General features: G+C 44.5%; 2 protein-coding genes across 6 annotated transcripts in view; both read right to left on the bottom strand.

Moving 5' to 3' along the window:
* PPP2R1A (protein phosphatase 2 scaffold subunit Aalpha) overlaps positions 1–3,170 on the bottom strand; it is a 49,083-nt gene extending 45,913 nt beyond the window's left edge. For all 5 annotated transcript variants that reach the window (XR_014141052.1, XR_014141050.1, XR_014141051.1 and 2 more), the window contains exon 1: positions 2,931–3,170. Coding sequence is in view for 2 of the 5 variants with exons in the window: in XM_081807662.1 (XP_081663788.1) it covers positions 2,931–3,008 (78 nt within the window). In the remaining 3 variants the exon portion in view is untranslated. The remainder of the gene's footprint in view (positions 1–2,930) is intronic.
* An 8,845-nt stretch (positions 3,171–12,015) lies between these two features.
* Positions 12,016–18,976, bottom strand: part of LOC102732332 (vomeronasal type-1 receptor 4-like) — an 18,733-nt gene continuing 11,772 nt past the window's right edge. Inside the window, exon 4 of the mRNA XM_031018049.2 lies at positions 12,016–13,378. Coding sequence (XP_030873909.2) covers positions 12,330–13,082 — 753 coding nt within the window. The 5' untranslated portion in view covers positions 13,083–13,378 and the 3' untranslated portion in view covers positions 12,016–12,329. The remainder of the gene's footprint in view (positions 13,379–18,976) is intronic.

The raw sequence follows: 18,976 nt of genomic DNA, 5'->3' as shown, positions 1-18,976 counted from the left end.
CATCTAGAACTAATGATGTAATGTATGGGGATTAACATAAGAATAAAAAATAAATAAATAAAATAAACGCAAGCCATACATGTAAGTTTATATTTTCTGGTAACATTTTAAAAAAGTAATACGCATACAAAATTAATCTTAATGTATTTTATTCAACCCAAAATTTTTATCATTTCAACGGGTAATCAAGATGAAAAGCTTCACTGAGATGTTTAACACTCTCCATAGCATGTCTTTGAAATCTGGTATGTATTTTATTTACAAGTACATCTCAACTCAATCTAGCCACATTTCATGTGTTCAACAGCCACAAAGTGGCCACCACACTGAACAGCACATGTCTACCAAGGTTTGTAAGGACCTGATAACATGGGCCACTTTGGGGGCAGGGAGGTGGGCAGGGTGGGGAAGACAGGATGGGATTTAATACAGAGGTGGCTTAAGTCAAAGGCTGGCATTCTCTTCACTGTAAAGAACTAGGTAGGAAATATTATAGGCTTTAAGGGGCCAAACGGTCTCTGTTGCAACTACTCAATTCTACCCTGCTGTTGTGTCACAAAAGCAGCCATGGATAATATGTAAATGCAAGGGTCTGTGTTTTCAAATAATAATTTATTAAAAAATAAAAACGCAAAGGGCCACCCCTGGCCGTTTGCCAATCCTGGTGATGAGGGAAAGAAGCAGGAAAATGTTCACCTTTAGCCCAGAAGGCTGAGGTATAGCCTGCATAGTTTCAGTAAGGAGCAAATACGAGCTGTTTGCTACGTTCTTAAAGGGTCTCATGACTGCCTATACATCTCACCAAGAGTTAATACCAAGCTAAATGATAAGCACCAGAGAAACCTTGTGAAAGTAGTTTTACGAGTAGAAATCCAAAGAAAACATTTATGATCTAATACTCCCTGCACGTCCCCTGCCCCTTGAGCACTAAGCATATAACCACTGGCTTCATACAGCAGAAGTACAGCTCCTTCTACCCACAGGTCCCCATGCTACTAAATAAACTTGTCAAGTTGCACTGTAAAACATCTCAAGAACTCCTTCTTGAATCGTGCTCAATGATCTGGCAACACCTGGTTTAAGTGACTGCTCACAAGATCCTTCTGAGTCATAGCCCCTTTCATTTTCATCTCCCAACACCAACGGCTCATTCTCTTGGCTCCAGTCACACTGGCTTCCTGCAGTTCACAGAACATGCATTGCATATTGCTGCCTCAGGACCTCTGCACTCGCTTCCTTTACCTGGAATGCTATTCCCCAGATATCTATGAGGGCCTGCTCCTCAGTTCACATCTCTGCTCAAATGTCCCCTTCGCAATAAGGCCTTCCCTAGCCATTCTATCTAAACTTGTAACACTTTCCTGTCCTCCACATCCCTGCTTCATTTTTCTCCAAAGCACTTACCGCCATCTTACATAGTATACATTTTAACTTAATTGTCTCATCGTCAGTTTCCCCGCACTGCGACATAAAGCTCCATGAGGCCACTAGTTTTGGTTCCCTGTTGTATACCTGTGCCTAAAATAATGCCCTACTCAGAGCTGAGGCCCAATAAATACTGATTCACCATCACAATACCCTGTTGTTGTCTTCCCACATCTCGCACCTGTTCATAATGTATTCAGCTGTTTCACAGCTGGTGCCTCCTGAATACCAACTGGTGTCACCATTATGTCCTCAGCGCCCTGATAGGTGGCAAGTGTTTACTGAACAAACGAATTCACACAAGAGCCCTATGAACTAGATAATTACCTCCATTTGAGAGAAGAGGAAAGCCAAGGACTAAGGAGATTACCCAACTTGCCCATGTCAATTAGCAAGAAGCAGAAGCGCCAGGAGTACAACAGCAGTCTGTCTGACTCCACAACCAGTGATGTACCTCCAACTTCAGAGGCTGGGCCCAGTGACGTCCGCTCAATTTCATAAACAAAAATTGAGGCCCCTATAAGTGGAATGGGAGCTCTTCAATTACTACTCCCAATAACTGCCGCTAACATTTACTGGGCCTTTATATAACAACTAGGCACCGTTCTATTTTACTTGTAGTCTTAACTCATCTAGTCCATCACAACCACCCAGGGAGGCCTAAACTATTATTAGCCCACATTTCAGGGAAAACAGGCCCAGAGCCGTGAAGTAATTTGCACAAGGTCACAAGGCGGGTGGGAGGTGGAGCTGGGATGGACAAACCCTGGAGTCCTTAGTCTTCTCAACCATTCGCCAGCGTGGCTCAGCCGGGCCCCCGTCCCACTCACCAGAAACGTGTTAGCCTGTTTAGTAAACTGCCCACCCGCAGCTCGGCAAGATCCCAGAAGGGGGGAGAATTTCTACCTACATCCGCGTTTAGATTTGGCTAGTTGCCCCCTTGGGAATGGAGTGATTTCGCCGCCCCTCCCCTTCGGGAATCTACACGAAAACAGAAGAGGAAGGGAGAGCAGGAACTGGGAAAGGGAGCTGTCATCTCTCAATCCCCATTTAGAAAGTTCACCCCACAGCGCGGAGGCCCAGCCGCCGGAGCAGAGTAAGGAGAAAACCTACCAGGGCCCCTCCCCCACTCGGAGCAAGCCGCGCGCCCCCATCCCCAAGGGGCCATTCAGCGGCAGCCGCCAATCACCGAGCCCTTCCCTCTGCCCCACCCAGTGGCCCGACCCCTTCCCCGGTCGCGGCTTCCTTGGACCCGGGCCGCCGCGCGCACTTTGGCAGGCCCGGGACCCCTCCAGGGTGGCCTGCCTCCCGCCCTCCGGTGGGCTAATACCCAATCCCGTGCGCCGCCTCATCCAGCCTGGGGTCCTGGAGACGTGAGAGCTGGGCGCTGATTGGCGGCCGCCCCCTTCCGCCACTCCCAGCGAACACTGAGCCTTCTCCGCGAGGGCCGTCCGTGCCCCCATTACCCCTTCCCGTATTCCCCAAGACCCCCGGGGCCTCCGGACCTGAACATCCTCGTTGCGAAGCTCGTCTATCAACACCGCGATGGGGTACAGCGAGTCGTCGCCGTCGGCGGCCGCCATCTTGGCTCCGTCCCGTCCCTGTCAGGCTGCGGCCGGCGCCGTGCTGAAAAAGGGGCAGGGAGGGGTAGGGCTGGAAAGAGGACGAAAGACGAGCGTGGGGGCGCCCGAGCCACTTTACAGGGGCTGCCCCACGGTCATTGGCCGCGCTACGCCGGGCCAAACCCGCATTTCGTTGGTCCGGACAAACGAGGCCCCGCCCACTGCCCATTTGCCATTGGTCGAAGGCATTGAGGTCAGGCTGCCTCAGTACAGCGGAGAGGGGAAGGAAACGGAAGTACGCGGTATCTTAGAGACCAAGATTGTACCCGCCTACGTCGCCGCTAACAACGAGCGAGACGAGCAGTTGTTCCTAGCCAATAAACGGAGGGATTCAAAGGAGGCAAAACCTGCCCTCTGGCGAGTCCGGCACAAAGCTTCTGCGCATGCGTTGCTAGGATTGCATGACGTCATGTGGGGGGGTACCCAGACAGCCTGCAAGTTTTGGCTCCTGCTCCAGTGTCCTGGTGGCTGGTGGGCCTATTAGCGGCAACTTTGTGAGGGAGGAGACGGGAGTGAGCCTTGGTTTTTGCCTTATTATGCGGAGGCCCAAAGAAGGGTGGTGACTTGCCTTACTCTGGATGAAACTCAAAACCCTCGGGCTGATATTCAAGGCCCTTGTGGGTCTGGTTCCTAAACCGGGTTTAGGCACATCTTCCACTCCCGGTTTTACACGTCAGCGGTCCTGGAAAATTCGTGCCCTCTCACGACATCATGCTTTTTCACGTCAAACAGCATTTATCCAAACCATCCCTTTACTTGGAGAGCAGTTCCTATTTAATGCTCAGATCTCTGCATAAATGTCTCCCCTTCACTGCTTCTCTTCAGCCTTGGTCCTCCAGCCCCCAGAACCACCTACAACCACCACCATCACAACCCCGCGTGTCCGTCTGTCTCTGTCTCCGAAAATCCATCCCTAGGGCTGGCACTGTGACCATGCGTCGGAGTCGGTCTCCTCACACAGAGTGGGAGCACTGTTGCCTCTGACTAATCTCTGTTCCAAGCCTCACTCATCAAAGTCCCCCACCCACCTCTGAGGACCACCTTAACAGAGGGAGTTGGGGATGGGGAAGGGAAGGCCTGGGATGATTCTTCCCCCTTCGTTGCACCTCTTGAAGGGCAAGGCTGAGCTAGGACTCCTGGACACATCTGAACAACCCAAGTTTCTTTTCCAAACACCCCTCACCACTCCACTTAGGAAACTGCTGCTCCCTGTAAAAAGGGAACGGTGGGGGTGTTGCATATTTCAATCCTTGACCTCCATGTGCCCAAGATCTCCCCACCACCCTACCAGCTCACTGAGACTATGGGTCTTCATAGCTAAGGGTGCATTTTAAGTGTCATATGATTTTATTTCTCAAATATACCTCAATAATGCTGGGGGGGGGGGGTCACAAGTGTGCCATGCAGAGATACCTCTTGCGTCAGAAACAGGCTCAATCAGCAGCTTGATTCTAGTCAGTCTCTGTGAAGAACAGACCCTTACCATAGGCATCTAAATGAGTGACCCAGACAAGCATTTCAGCACTGCAATTGGTTTCCACAGTACATAGCCCAACAAGGCAGTGAGTGGATGGAGGGGGTCCTTAATCTGCAGGTCCATAGTTTTCCAAACAACATACTGAACAGCTGGACCCTTGGCAGCAGCCCAGGTTTCTGAGATGTGACAATGAAGGAAGGACCTGCCTCTGATTTCGGTTCTGCAGAGGTGGCATGAGACTAACCAGACCCGGTGGCCCAGGGGACACCATTAGGTTTCAGCTGACCTAAACCATCAGTGATCAGGGCCATGCATGAGGGTTCCTAGGACCAGTGGCTTTGGCTACAATGTGGAGCTGAAAATTTCCTGTGAAGGGATAGGTACCACTTATTCCTGTCAAGCTGAGATGCTGCTGGAAAGAGTCAGCCTTCATTCTTGAATATGCACTTTCTATGGGACACGGGACTTTTGGGGCCCTTCCTACCCTGTTACAGTCGAGTCCATGTTGACTCATTCCAAAACTGGAATATCAGGCCAGAGAGCTGATGTAGTTTTTGAATGTTGGTGAGGTCAGGAGCTGATGGCCAAGAAAGAATTCTTGAGACATCTTTGATGCAAAAAGGTGATTTTATTAAAGCACAGGGACAGGACCCATGGGCAGAAAGTGCTGCTGCACCTGGACTGTGAGGGGTGACTATTATATACTTGGGAGTTGGGGGAGGTAAAGAAAAGGGAGGTTTTCAAAAGAAATTTCATACGCTAAAGAGGACCTACAAGATATTGGAGGACTTGCCATTGTCAAGTCAAGGTGGTTTTTCCCTCTAGCAAAGCATTAATATTAAGACACTTCCTTCTTGAAGTTAGGTTATTGGTAAGAATGCTTTTTTCTTGTAAATCTCTAAGACATTTGTAAACTGAGGGAGACTCACGTCTTGCAGGACTATAATCTCTATAATTAACCATTTGTTTTTCCTTCCCTTAGCTTTAGGACAGCAAGGGTTGTCCCAGTCAGGGTGAGGTGCAGGTAGAGAAGTGTTACTGGGACACAGGGCCTTTCATGTGCCACCAGCGGGGTAGGGTGAGTCTGAGATATGAATTTGGGTATAAGCTACCCAGCCTGTGGGATTCTCTTATACCACTCCACGCAGACTGAGGGAGGCCCCAAGGACCACATTAACTTAGTGTCTCTCTGTTACTATGGCAACTCCCAAAGGCCAGTGCCTGTAGGGTTCAATTTGCGGGGTGTCAGCTTGTGCTTTGTTCTCAGCTTGCCTTCTGGTCCCTCATCACACTCACAACACATCTAAGGGTCAGTTTTGAGGAGAGCTCCCTAATAAGCTCATCGCTCTTTTGTAAAAAACTTTATTTAGTTTGGGTTTTAATCACTGCTATTTTATTTTATTTTATTTTTTAAAGATTTTATTTATTTATTTGACAGAGAGAGACACAGTGAGAGAGGGAACATAAGCAGGGGAGGTGGGAGAGGGAGAAGCAGGCTTCCCGCCGAGCAGGGAGCCCGATGTGGGGCTCGATCCCAGGACCCTGGGATCATGACCTGAGCCGAAGGCAGCCGCTTAACCGACTGAGCCACCCAGGCGCCCCAATCACTGCTATTTTAAAAGGGCACGCCTGTTAGTTGTGTCAGGAGGTCCCAAATCCATACACCAAGTGGGGTTTCCAGGTGGAGGCTTCCTCCCTTTGCCAAAGACTCCAAAGGACAGACTCATCCCTCACAGAGACTTGTGTCATCTCCCATACGCCAGGAGTCCAGTAGGGGCTGGGCCCCCTTTTACATGATGGGAAGCCAAAGAGACCAGGGTTTTCCTTCACTGTTGGAGGGAATGAGCACTGTGCACCTTGCCGTAGAGTTCCAGTGAATTTTCACTGGGAAACAGGACTCTGAATTTGGTCAAGTTATATCAGCCACCCCTACTGGCAGAGAGGGGATAGCCCCTGAGACAGGGCAACTGAAACTCAGGCCTCTAACTTGCCAACGGACAGAATATCACGTACGTTCTGAGAACCTGGTACATCAGAGGTTGACCTAAATCCTTACTCCCCTCAATCACCCCCCACCCCACTGGTGGCAAATGAAAGGCCCTGTGTCCCAGTAACACTTCTCTACCTACACCTCACCCTGACTGGGAAACTCCCCTCTGGCACTTCTGGGATGGGAAGCACAAGCCTGTAGCACCACAATGCCTATTACATTCTGATGTAGAAACAACTGGTGTTGAACTTTTCCCCAAGGGTCCGGCTATGGCCTCTTTGTGTCCCCTCAAATTTCATACAGTGAGACCTAACTCCCAAGGCGATGACATTTGGAGGTGGGGCCTTTGGGAAGTGATTGGGAGGCTCTGCCCCATGAATGGGATTGGGGCCCTTTACTAAGAGGCCTGAGAGCTCCCTCGCTCCTCCCACCTTGTGAAGATCCCAGAAGGCTGCAACCCACAGGAAGGGCCTCGCCGACCACACTGGCACCCTGATCTCAGATTTTCATCCTCCAAAACTGTGACATATGAACTTGGGTATAAGCTACCCAGCCTGTGGAATTCTCTTATATCACTCCACACAGACTGAGGGAGGCCCTAAGGACCACATTAACTTAGCTTCTCTCTCTGCTACTATGGCAACTCCCAAAGGCCAGTGCCTGTAGGGTTCAATGGCTATCCCATCCTCCCTGCCAAGACTGTCAAGAAAGGTAAAGGGTGTAAGATGTTACTCCATTTGCAAACCAGTAAGTTAGCCTGCTAGTTGCATGGATGCTGGGAGAAGACATGAGAGTCCAGGGACAGAGACAAAAGGCATAGTTATTCATGAACAACAGGCAGCAAGAGTTTCTGGTTCACATCTCTTCCCTGTGCTTCCACAAGCCTCATGGAGGCCATGCAAAGAGATCCAGGTGGATGCTGCACATACAGTAGGTTCGTGTCACAGCTGAAGAACACTAAGCTTCAGAAAAGCCAGTCTTTTCAAGTGAATCATAAATGCACCTGCCCAACATTTGCCTCTGTACATCGGTCTAGTACATCGGTCAGGTAGTTAATCTGCCCTTTCCCCCAAGAAAGATAGCATTGCCATCCTCAGAGGCTGTTACACAAAAACCTTTGCAAGCTAGTCCAGAACAGAAGCTGATACAATATATGAAAAAAATTGAGAGGCTCAGGGAGAATTGTTCCCCAATAGGGTGAACCTTTCCCTTAAAAATTAGGTTATTACAGATTGAGTAAAAAGATCCATTGAAGATTTTTGATACCAAGACTGCCCTTGGTCATGTGCTGCTGTTGGACTGTGAAAGACTGAAGAAGTGGGAAGAAACACTGATTTACCAGGAGACTTCATGGGAAAGAGAGATCCAAGGGAGAGGTAAGTTAACCTGCATGAGCAAGGAGAGATGAGAGCAAATGACAAGAAGGAACTATATCATGGGGCGCCTGGGTGGCTCAGTTGGTTAAGCAACTGCCTTCGGCTCAGGTCATGATCCTGGAGTCCCAGGATCGAGTCCCGCATCGGGCTCCCTGCTCAGCGGGGAGTCTGCTTCTCCCTCTGACCCTCCCCCCCTCTCATGTGCTCTCTCTCATTCTCTCTCTCAAATAAAAAAAAAATAACAAATAAAAAAAAAAAGGAACTATATCACATATTCTCAATGAAACTTGTTAGCTTATCAGAAGAAAATAGAATTCACTATCCACACATACAACAAATCAATTCTGTTGGGTTGCTGATCTAAATTTTAAAGTGATAGAAAGTTTTTTAAAAAAAGAATAACTCTGTAGTCTTAGAAGAGGAAAGTATTTCTTGAACAGAAGAGTAAACATTTTTTTTTAAAGATTTATTTATTTATTTGAGAGAGCGAGAATGAGAGAGAGTACATGAGGGGGGGAGGGTCAGAGGGAGAAGCAGGCTCCTCGCTGAGCAGGGAGCCCGATGCGGGACTCGATCCCGGGACTCCAGGATCATGACCTGAGCCGAAGGCAGTCGCTTAATGAACTGAGCCACCCAGGCGCCCCCAGAATGGTAAACATTATCTGTAAAGGAGGAAATAGCTATATTAACATTAAGACTTTCTCTCCATCAAAACACACACAAATGAAAGAGACACAGACAGCATGAGAGAAAGAGATGAATAAAAGAAACATGTCCAGCAGATATAAAGAGACACGTCCTGGGCGCCTGGGTAGCTCAGTTGGTTAAGCAACTGCCTTCAGCTCAGGTCATGATCCCGGAGTCCCTGGATCGAGTCCCACATCTGGCTCCCTGCTCAGCAGGGAGTCTGCTTCTCCCTCTGGCCCTCTCTCCTCTCATGCTCTCTCTCACTCTCTCTCTCTCAAATAAAAAAAAAAAGAACTAAAGAGTCACTACAAATCAATAAGAAAAAAGCAATAAAAAATGGACAAAATAAACTAACACATACTTGAAAATAGGTTGCCCAATGTCTAATAAATATGTGCAAGGATGTTCAACTTTTATAATAATCAAGGAAATGAAAATAAAATCGCTACTTGGTGCCACCACACACCAACCAGAGGTTAAAAAGAAAAATGACAAAATATCAAAACGGTTGACAAGGATATGCACAAACAGAAAATCTCCTACACTGCTGGTGGGTGTGAAACTTCGTACAAACATTTTCCAAACCCCTTAAGCACCGTCTCCTTAAGCTGCAAAGATGTAAAACTCTCACCCACCAATTCCACTGTTATTTATATAACCAACAGAAATTTTATGTGTGCCAACAAAACAGGGTCTGAATTTACATACCAGCAATATTCCTAATAGTCCCAAACTGAAAACCAGCCATATGCTAATTAACAGAATGATTAAATTAATTCTTTTCTATAGACACACAATGGAACCCTATATGGCAATGCCAATGAATGATCAATAACAGCATGCAGCAATAAATTCACAAACAACAGAAGGAATGGCAAAAGCCAAATACAAAGAGTTACTGCTCTATTACATAAGATGCAAGGCAGGCTAAAGTGCCCTATGCTGCTAGATGTCAGAGCAGTGATGACCCAGAGGTGTAGTGACTGGTAAGGAGCACAAGGGTATCTGGGGGTCTGACAATATTCTATTTATTGATGTAGGTACTGAGTACAGAAATGTGATCACTTTGTGAACTTTTGAGGAGCAATGAACTTATGACCGGAGCATGTCTCTTTAAATTTTTCAAATCTGTGTCAACACTCAGAAAGATGGGATATGGTAAATAGATTAGAATTGTCCATATACTATAAAGGGGGGGTAATAATATTAAATAAAATGACAGTCTGATTAGCTTTTAAATATATGCTGAAATTTCTAGGTATAACTAAGAAATAATGAGTATACAACTTCAAAGAAAAAAGTTCAGTTATAAGATAGAATTATAATTTAGAATTGTATTTTAAATTCATAGAAAAGAAGTTAACACACATTAAATAAGAAAATAAATTCCACTGATACTCAAGTGTCTCAATTACTATATTAAATTTAAAGAGATTAATGATGCCTTTCAAAAATCAAGCATTTTTTACTATTGTTCATTGGATGTTTTCAAGAGATATGGCAAAGTAACAGAATTAAAGTAGAAAAATTAAAAATACATTTGATGGAATTTTAACAATCAGACAACTAGCATGGCAATATACACATCACATAACATACATTTTGACTTTGTCATTATTGTAATTAGTACTATTTAAAATTGTTCTTAATATGCAACTTTCCAAAATATTAACAGATAACAAACATAATTAAGTCTACATCTATATGTTTATATACACACAGATCAAACAGATATAGATACAGATATAGATCCCTACACACAACAATCGTAGGTAGGTGAATATTTATATATTTTTTCTTCATGCTTTGTGATCTAAAATGCAGTAAATATTTATGTGCCTCATGTGAGCTACAAATATGGATTCCATTTGTGGTACAAGGTTCTATATATTATCTATTTATCTATCTGTACATATCCACTGGGTCAAATTACTTTTTTTCAAATTATTAAATTCTCATTACTTTATCTAAACTTCAAAATGTAAATACAGAGAAAGCTATATAAAAATCGCTCCTAAAATTGAGGGAAATTGAAAATCAAGGAGGCACAAACTCCACATGAACAGAATGGATTCAAGTCTCTCCCTTTCAAATGGTTCTCCCTTCAGGGCTCCAAATTCAGTGGAAGTCTCCACCATAAACTAATCTCATCACTTCAGAGACATAAGCGTTCACCTCCAAACCTCTTTCTTGCCAACAGGCCCAAATCACCTCCACAAAGGAGAGAAAGATCTGCCTTCTACAGATGCCACTTCCAGGGAATTCATGGCTTTTAAAACTATCACAATCAGGGCGCCTGGGTGGCTCAGTCGGTTAAGCGACTGCCTTCGGCTCAGTCATGATCCTGGAGTCCCTGGATCGAGTCCCGCCGCATCAGGCTCCCTGCTCGGCGGGGAGTCTGCTTCTCCCTCTGACCCTCCCAACCCTCCCCCGCTCATGTGCTCTCTCTCTCTCAAATAAATAAATAAAATCTTTTAAAAAATAAAAAAAATAAAATTATCACAATCACCTGATGTTGTTTAAGAATCAGCTAAAACATAATTCTGTGCTCTCCACTATCCAGTCTAAACCGTCCATTTTTACCTGAAAATGTTTACACATGCTCATCTCCCAAGCTCCCATAACATCATACTTCGCATGAGTGACTACCACTTCTCTAGTATGAAATGTACAAAATTGTAACTGGCTCCCCAAAGCTTTACTCACTGACCGAATTTTCCCTCCAGCGCTATTCAGTTTCAGTGATGACCTGCCACATTCTTATCCATTTTAATACTCCTTTTCCTATAATTCTATGCCTACTTCACTTCTGGGAAATTTATTATGACAAATTTACATGACACACTCAAAGATTTCTCCAAATATCCAGATTGTTTCAGGACTTGGTGTTTATAATTGCATAATTTCTGCACTCCTCCACTGATCATTAGCAAAACTTCAATCCCATAAGTATTTACAAGATAATTATATAATATTTCATCAAAATTACTATTATAACTTACTGTTAACTTTTTGTATTGTTAACTTTGAAGATGTTCAATGTGATCTGTTTACCATTCTGGGATAAACCTCTCATAATTGTACTGGGGACACTGAGGAGGATGTGTGAATTAGCAAATGAACATTATGAAAATACATTCAATTTACATATTTCTCATAAGACAAGGGGATTTTATATTCCTTAACCAGAGAAAGCTCGGCATCAATACACTGCGGTCACAGCCCATGAGCAAAAAGGGGCTGACAGTTGGGAAACACAGAGTGATTACTGAAGGAATGCTCAAGAGATACCAGTCGAGATTATCAAAAACAGACAAAATAATACGAAAGGCAGAGGAGAGGGTGTTAAAGTAGACAAAGGGGGCGCCTGGGTGACTCAGTTGGTTGGGCGACTGCCTTCGTTTCAGGTCATGGTCCTGGAGTCCCTGGATTGAGTCCCGCATCGGGCTCCCTGCTCAGCGGGGAGTCTGCTTCTCCCTCTGACCCTCCCCCCTCTCATGCTCTATCTCATTCTCTCTCAAATAAATGAATAAAATCTTAAAAAAAAAAAAAAAAGAAAGAAACGTGTTGGGCACCTGGGTGGCTCAGTTGGTTAAGCGACTGCCTTCGTTTCAGGTCATGGTCCTGGAGTCCCTGGATCGAGTCCCGCATCGGGCTCCCTGCTCGGCGGGGAGTCTGCTTCTCCCTCTGATCCTCCCCCCTCTCATGTGCTCTCTCTCATTCTCACTCTCTCAGATAAATAAATAAAATCTTTAAAAAAAATAAATAAAGTAGACAAAGGTATTCACCAGGAGAAGGATGGTTTTGGTGGCTGTGGACTCAGGCAATGATGTGGAGGAGACGTTGGTCCTAAGAACGTGTTGGACCCTCTGTCTGTGCCTGTACAGGATGAAGACCATGGAGCCGCTGGCCCAGATCATGAGCCCCAAACATAACACATCAGGGAATGATAACAATGCTGCATACAATGAGTCTCTGGTTTTGTCATGACAAACTGAAGAACAGCCTCTGAAACTTTTTCTCTTTGTGATGTTTTTGTTGTTCAAAATGCTAGTCAGAAACAGGGGATACAGGATATTTACCAGTATCTGCAAGACCCAGCACAAGACAACTGAAGGGACAATGCACTTGAGAGCTTTCTCTTTAAGCGCTGCCCACCTGGAGTTCCTAGGGCTGATGACGATGGCCTGGAAGACACTCAGGAGGCAGGTGGTGCCAATGGACACTCCCCTGCCCACCCCATGAACATAGGGAAAAAATTTGCATCCAAAATCATTGAAGACGTGATACCACCCAAAAGATGACACTGTATTGGGTATTCCAAGAAAGAACAGGACCAAAATGTTGGCTACAGTCAGATTTTTGACAATCAAATCTGTGGACTTTGGCCTACACGCAGTGAAATAAAGGAGAAGATAACGGTAAAGAAGAGAGAAGTTCCCCAGGATTCCAACCACAGTCTGTATTGAGAAGATCACTCCTACTGCGAGATCCCTGGTGGCCATGCTGTCGGTTCTCAGTGACTGATATTTGTCTTCTGGGCTAGAGGATCCTGCGTGGGAATATCAGTTGTGGGCCACACGAATCATGTCAACTGATATTCCATATTCTCCACTTAGCAATACTTCCTACTTTGAGGGGCGCCTGCATGGCTCAGTTGGTTAAGCGACTGCCTTCGGCTCAGGTCATGATCCCGGAGTCCTGGGATCGAGCCCCGCATCGGGCTCCTTGCTCGGCGGGAAGCCTGCTTCTCCCTGTCCCACTCCCCCTGCTTGTGTTCCCTCTCTCGCTGTCTCTCTCTCTGTGTCAAATAAAGAAAGAAAATCTTTAAAAAAAATACTTCCTACTTGGAAATAATACTTAAAGCTCTTCTGTCATATAGGGCCTTCCAAGAGTTGCATACACGACCATTACCGAATACTTGCAATGTGTGACTCGCTGGTACAATGACCACACATGCAGTAACTTCTTATTTCTCACAAATTCATGAGGCACAAACTAATGCACTCCTCATAAAGATGAGGGCAATACAGGCACAGAGAGGCAAAGTGCTTTGTCTGAATTCATTCACTAATTAGGGTCAGCGTGGGGATTGGAACCCGGCCAGGCTGGTAACAAAGTTAGTGCATTGAATTTTTAATATACAAAAATCCATAATACACACAAAAAAGCACACAGTCAGCTGTGTGCTTTCAATAAACCAGATTTCAATTTAGTTTTATGTTTGCACCTTGTCACTTCAATTTAGATTGGTGGTATTTTATTTTAAATTTTTGCTAATGACAAGTTTTCACTTATTTATGAAGACTGTTTCTATAGCCAAAGATGAACTTGAATAAAGCTTTAGAGATAGCAATAAACTGTAGATGCATTGATTACAGTACTACACAGCTGCAGGAACCTGCCCCAGGACAAGCTGGATTAAATGAATGCAAGAATGGCTCAATTTTAGGATGACAACAGAAAGAATCATTTGCTTTCATTCCAGGAAGAAATGTACAAGGCACAGGAACTCTGGACAGGAAGCAATGGTATCTGATTACATTGTATACACTAGAAAGAAAATTACTACTATCTTCAGATCATGTATATATCAATTTATTAATACCTGAGTTGAATAAAATTGGTAGCAGTAAAGCAAGCTTTGTGAAAGATTAAAATACAAGACATATGCAAAGTGGATATTAAGGCAAAAAACCCTGTACGCTGCGTAATTGGTATAACTTTTTAGATTGGCATTATAATATTTAAAAGCAGCAGAAATATCACAAGATACATCTGAGGTTAAAAATCTTCTCTGAAACTTCAGTTATATTTTTCTTAAATGCTGTTTCCCTAACTTTACTGGAAAAAGTCTCTCCATAGCTGATTGAGACACAATTATTTAGTCTACTAAGCGCATCATAGATCCAGAGTTACAAAAAACATTGCTACGATCACACACACTGTTTCTACATGCAATCAGGTCATTACTACAGATTCATCCAACTCATTATTACAAGCATGGAGATGTTCTGAGTGTACCTTAGAACCTGACAATTTTATCTATGGTTCCTGTAACGTAGGCTGAACAGCAGACTGACTTCAGAACTACAGTCCTTAAGCACATTAAAAATCAGATTTCTTTGGAGAAAGTGCACACCTGAAATTATTATAACACTGTATGTTAACCAACTAGAATTAAAATAAAAACTTTGAAAAATCGGATTTCACGACCAATTGGATGAAGACACAACAGTCACTGTCAGAGAGGATTACACTATATTGCTTTAGAAGCCATCAGGGATGGGTGTTGGTCTAGCACCCACATCTCTCTTTACTAGCTCAGGTCCTGCCTCAGGATGTATTCCACCTTCATGCCTGTCTTTGGCACTGGGCCAGATTCATACACAGAAATCCCCATTTGTCCAATACGTTCCCTTACCTGGACTCCTGATACAACTCCTTCCCTTACAGATTCTACCTGTCAGACATAAATATACAGAAAACCCACCAACTTCTTCCTGCTTCCCACATGGTGGGCTCCGAGTGATGGTCAGAGAAGGCAGCATGTGTGCAAGAGGGGCAGCTGGGCCCTGAGATGTGTGTTTATGACTCTGTGAGCTCCCCTCCCCTCACAACTGCAATTATCATCTCACCCGAAGCAGCGTTGGCACTGATAGGCTTGGGAACTGAGAATGTTTTGGAAAACTTTTTTCCCAGCTGCCAATTGCCAAGAACAACTACAAGTTTCTAGCTAGCACCCCTCAAAACACTACCAGTGTGTGGGAAAAGGACACAGAGCCTGGGGGAAATTAGAAGCATGGGCAGGAAACACGGGCACAGGACAGACAGCGCTGGAGAGGAGAGTGGGTATGAGGGATCCAAAGAGCCCAGGAGAAAGGGCCAGGATGACAGGGTTGAGAGAGAGAAGTAAAGTTTTCCAAGGTATAAACACATGGCCTCTCTGGGGGAAGGAAGGACACAGTGTCTCACCTGGAACACACTATTTGTCTGAGAAAGACATTTTCCCTTTGCTCTCCAATTCTCCAGGCCTCTTTCTCATTATCTGGAACAAACACATCTGTAAAGATGCCCTTTTTTGTGGCATCAATGTACCCCTTCTATTATGGGTTGCATTGAGTCCCATCAAAATTAATATGCTGAAGTCTTAACTCCCACTACCTCAGCATGTGCCCTTCTTAGGAAACAGGGTCATTGCAGATGGAATTGGTTAAGATGAGGTCATACGGAGTAGGGTGGCCCCTAATCCAACATGACCAGGTCCTGTGGGGAAGCCTGGAGGAACACAAACTTGATTGGCCACAAGCAAAGGACACAGAGCCAGGAGAGTGGCCTGGAGAGATGCTCCACCATGAACTTCAGGGGAACATGGCACTGAGGACACCTTGATCTTGGACTATTGGCCACCAGAACTGCCAGACAATAAATTTCCTTTGCTTCAGCCACTCAGTTCATGGTCCTTCTTATGGCAACCCCAGCAAACAGATACATCTTCCCTTGTCACCTGCCTCCCCACACGCAGAAGGCCCTGAAATGCAGAAAAGCCTGCCCTTCGATGTCCTTTGCCACAGGAGGGATTCAAAGACACAAACCTCTGATCTGAAGGTCATAACATGAGTTTCTCCTCCCCTGTCTTCAGAGACATTGCCCTTCTAGAAACATCCCAAATCCTGCTACAGCACTAGGGATGGGCCTGTACCAATTCCTCCCACAAAACCCATGCAGAGGAGACCCCTGTTGTGTCCCCATGGGCCAGAGCTTTGGCTCCACTCTTAGAAATGTGTCCTGGAGACACACATGCTGACAGATGAAAATGGGGGAGTGAGTAGAGCATGAGTGACAGTGTTTCTGAAACTCCCCAGGTGATCCTAACTGGGAAACCAGTACCGAGGACCATTTAGCTCCACGCTATTTCTCAAATTGTAATGAGCCTGGGAATCATCTGCGCATCTTCCTGAAAGAGCTTCTTTGGGATATTCCACTCTAATAATAGGCTTCTGATCCCCTGCATCTGAGAGCTGACTGGGTTCCTCCAGGAGCCTGAACGTCTGTGGATACACCCTCTCTCCCCAGCTCACTCTGACCACGTCTCCCCAGCTCACTCAAACCACGTCTCCTGCTTCTCCCTTCCAGGGAGAGTTCATCCACACATCTAGTGCACCGACATTCCCTCATAACCTTTGCCTCTGCGCTGATTCACTCAGGAGGTCCCACCAACATCTATGGGTGGAAGTTCTGCTCCAATGTGGTGCCTGAGTCTCAGGATGACAGACACAATTGGAGAAACCCACACTGAGGGACATTCTGCAAAATAGTGACAGCATTCTTCAAAACTGTCACTACCACTGAGGACAAAGAGAAAACAAGAGTGGTAACTGACCCAGATTAAAGTAACTAAGGAAAGAAGACAATAAAATAAATCCCTGACATGACTCGATCCATGATTTCTGAAAATGAACAAAAATGACATCATTGTAGCACTGCAGAAAATCTGTATATGGACAGTCAGTGAAAGGAAGGCATAACACTCGTGTTGCTTACTTATCTGTGACAGTTTTATTGTGTTACAATGACCTTGACATAAGAAGACAAATATTCAGATGTTCAGGGCAAAGTGCCAAGATGGTGACAAATTATTCTCACATGGAACAGCAAAAACATATCAACAGGTGAAAAAAAACTTGTGACAAATCCGTAATGCTTGGTGAATCTAGGCAAAGAGGATGCTGCAGGCTTACCTTTCCTGTAGGTTTACATTTTCTGCTTTACATTTTCCATTAGATTGTTCATCATGCAAAGTGAGCATTGAATGACAGGTGAAGGCATGTGGCATGCCGATGCTGGGATATTACATGGTACAGCCATTTGCAAGGATGATTTAGCAAGTGTGCAGCCATGGTGAGAATGAACAGTCATGGTGGTGAAGTGATCCCATATTCAGAACCACCGAGAAAATCCACATGGAAGCAACTGACCAAGTCTCCACATCCCCTGATGTGTGCGACAGCCAACATCCAACTCTTCTTTTTTTAATTTGGAAATATCTTTATTTTTTTCCTACTACTACTGGAATGTTCTAAATTATTCCAAAAAAATTACAGAGGAAATTACAGCTCTTACAACCCTACCCAGAAAACTAACATCAATAATTTTTTTCATTCAACTCTTTTTTTGTTTAAATTCAATTAGCCAAGGTATAGTACATCATTAGTTTTTGATATAATGTCCAATAATTCAAATGTATAATGGATTCCCAGGGGAATTCTACCAAACATTTAAAGAAGAAATAATACCTATCGTACTGAAGCTGTTTCAAAGAATAGAAATAGAAGGAAAACTTCCAAACTCATTCTATGAGGCCAGCATTACCATGATCCCAAAACCAGGCAAAGACCCCATCAAAAAGGAGAATTACAGATCAATATCCCTGATGAACATGGATGCCAAAATACTCAACAAGATCTTAGCCAATAGGATCCAACAGTACATTAAAAGGATTATCCATCACTACCAGATAGGATTTATTCCTGGGATGCAAGGGTGGTTCAACATTCACAAGTCAATCAGTGCGACAGATCACATTAATAAAAGAAAAGACAAGAACCATATGATCCTCTCAATTGATGCAGAAAAAGCCTTTGACAAAATACAGCATCCTTTCCTGTTTAAAACTCTCCAGAGTGTAGGGATTGAGGGAACATTCCTCAATTTCATAAAAATCATCTATGAAAAGCCCACGGCGAATATCATTCTCAATGGGGCTTTTCCACTAAGATCAGGAACATGACAGGGATGCCCACTCTTGCCACTATTGTTCAACATAGTACTAGAAATTCTAGCAACAGCAATCAGACAACAAAAAGAAATAAAAGGCATTCAAACTGGCAAAGAAGTCAAACTCTCTCTCTCTTCGTAGATGACATGATACTTTATCTGGAAAACCCAAAAGACTCCACCCCAAAATTAGTAGAACTCATACAGCAATTCAGTAATGTGGCAGGATACAAAATCAATGCACAGAAATCCGTTGCTTTCTTATACACTAACAATGCAACTGTAGAAAGAGAAATTAGAGAAACGATTCCATTTACAATAGCACCAAAACCATAAGATACCTCGGAATAAACCTAACCAAAGAGGTAAAGGATCTATACTCTAGAAACTACAGAACACTTATGAAAGAAATTGAGGAAGACACAAAAAGATAGAAAAACAGTCCATGCTCATGGATTGGAAGAATAAACATTGTTAAAATGTCTATGCTGCCCAGGGCAATCTATACCTTCAATGCCATCCCGATCAAAATTCCAATGACATTTTTCAAAGTGCTGGAACAAACAATCCCAAAATTTGAATGGAATCAGAAAAGACCCCGAATCACCAAGGAAATGTTGAA

Source organism: Leptonychotes weddellii, chromosome 16 (genome assembly GCF_054177405.1).
Source record: "Leptonychotes weddellii isolate Sample4059 chromosome 16, ASM5417740v2, whole genome shotgun sequence".
Classification (NCBI taxonomy): domain Eukaryota; kingdom Metazoa; phylum Chordata; class Mammalia; order Carnivora; family Phocidae; genus Leptonychotes; species Leptonychotes weddellii.
This window is presented reverse-complemented; position numbering and strand designations above follow the sequence as displayed.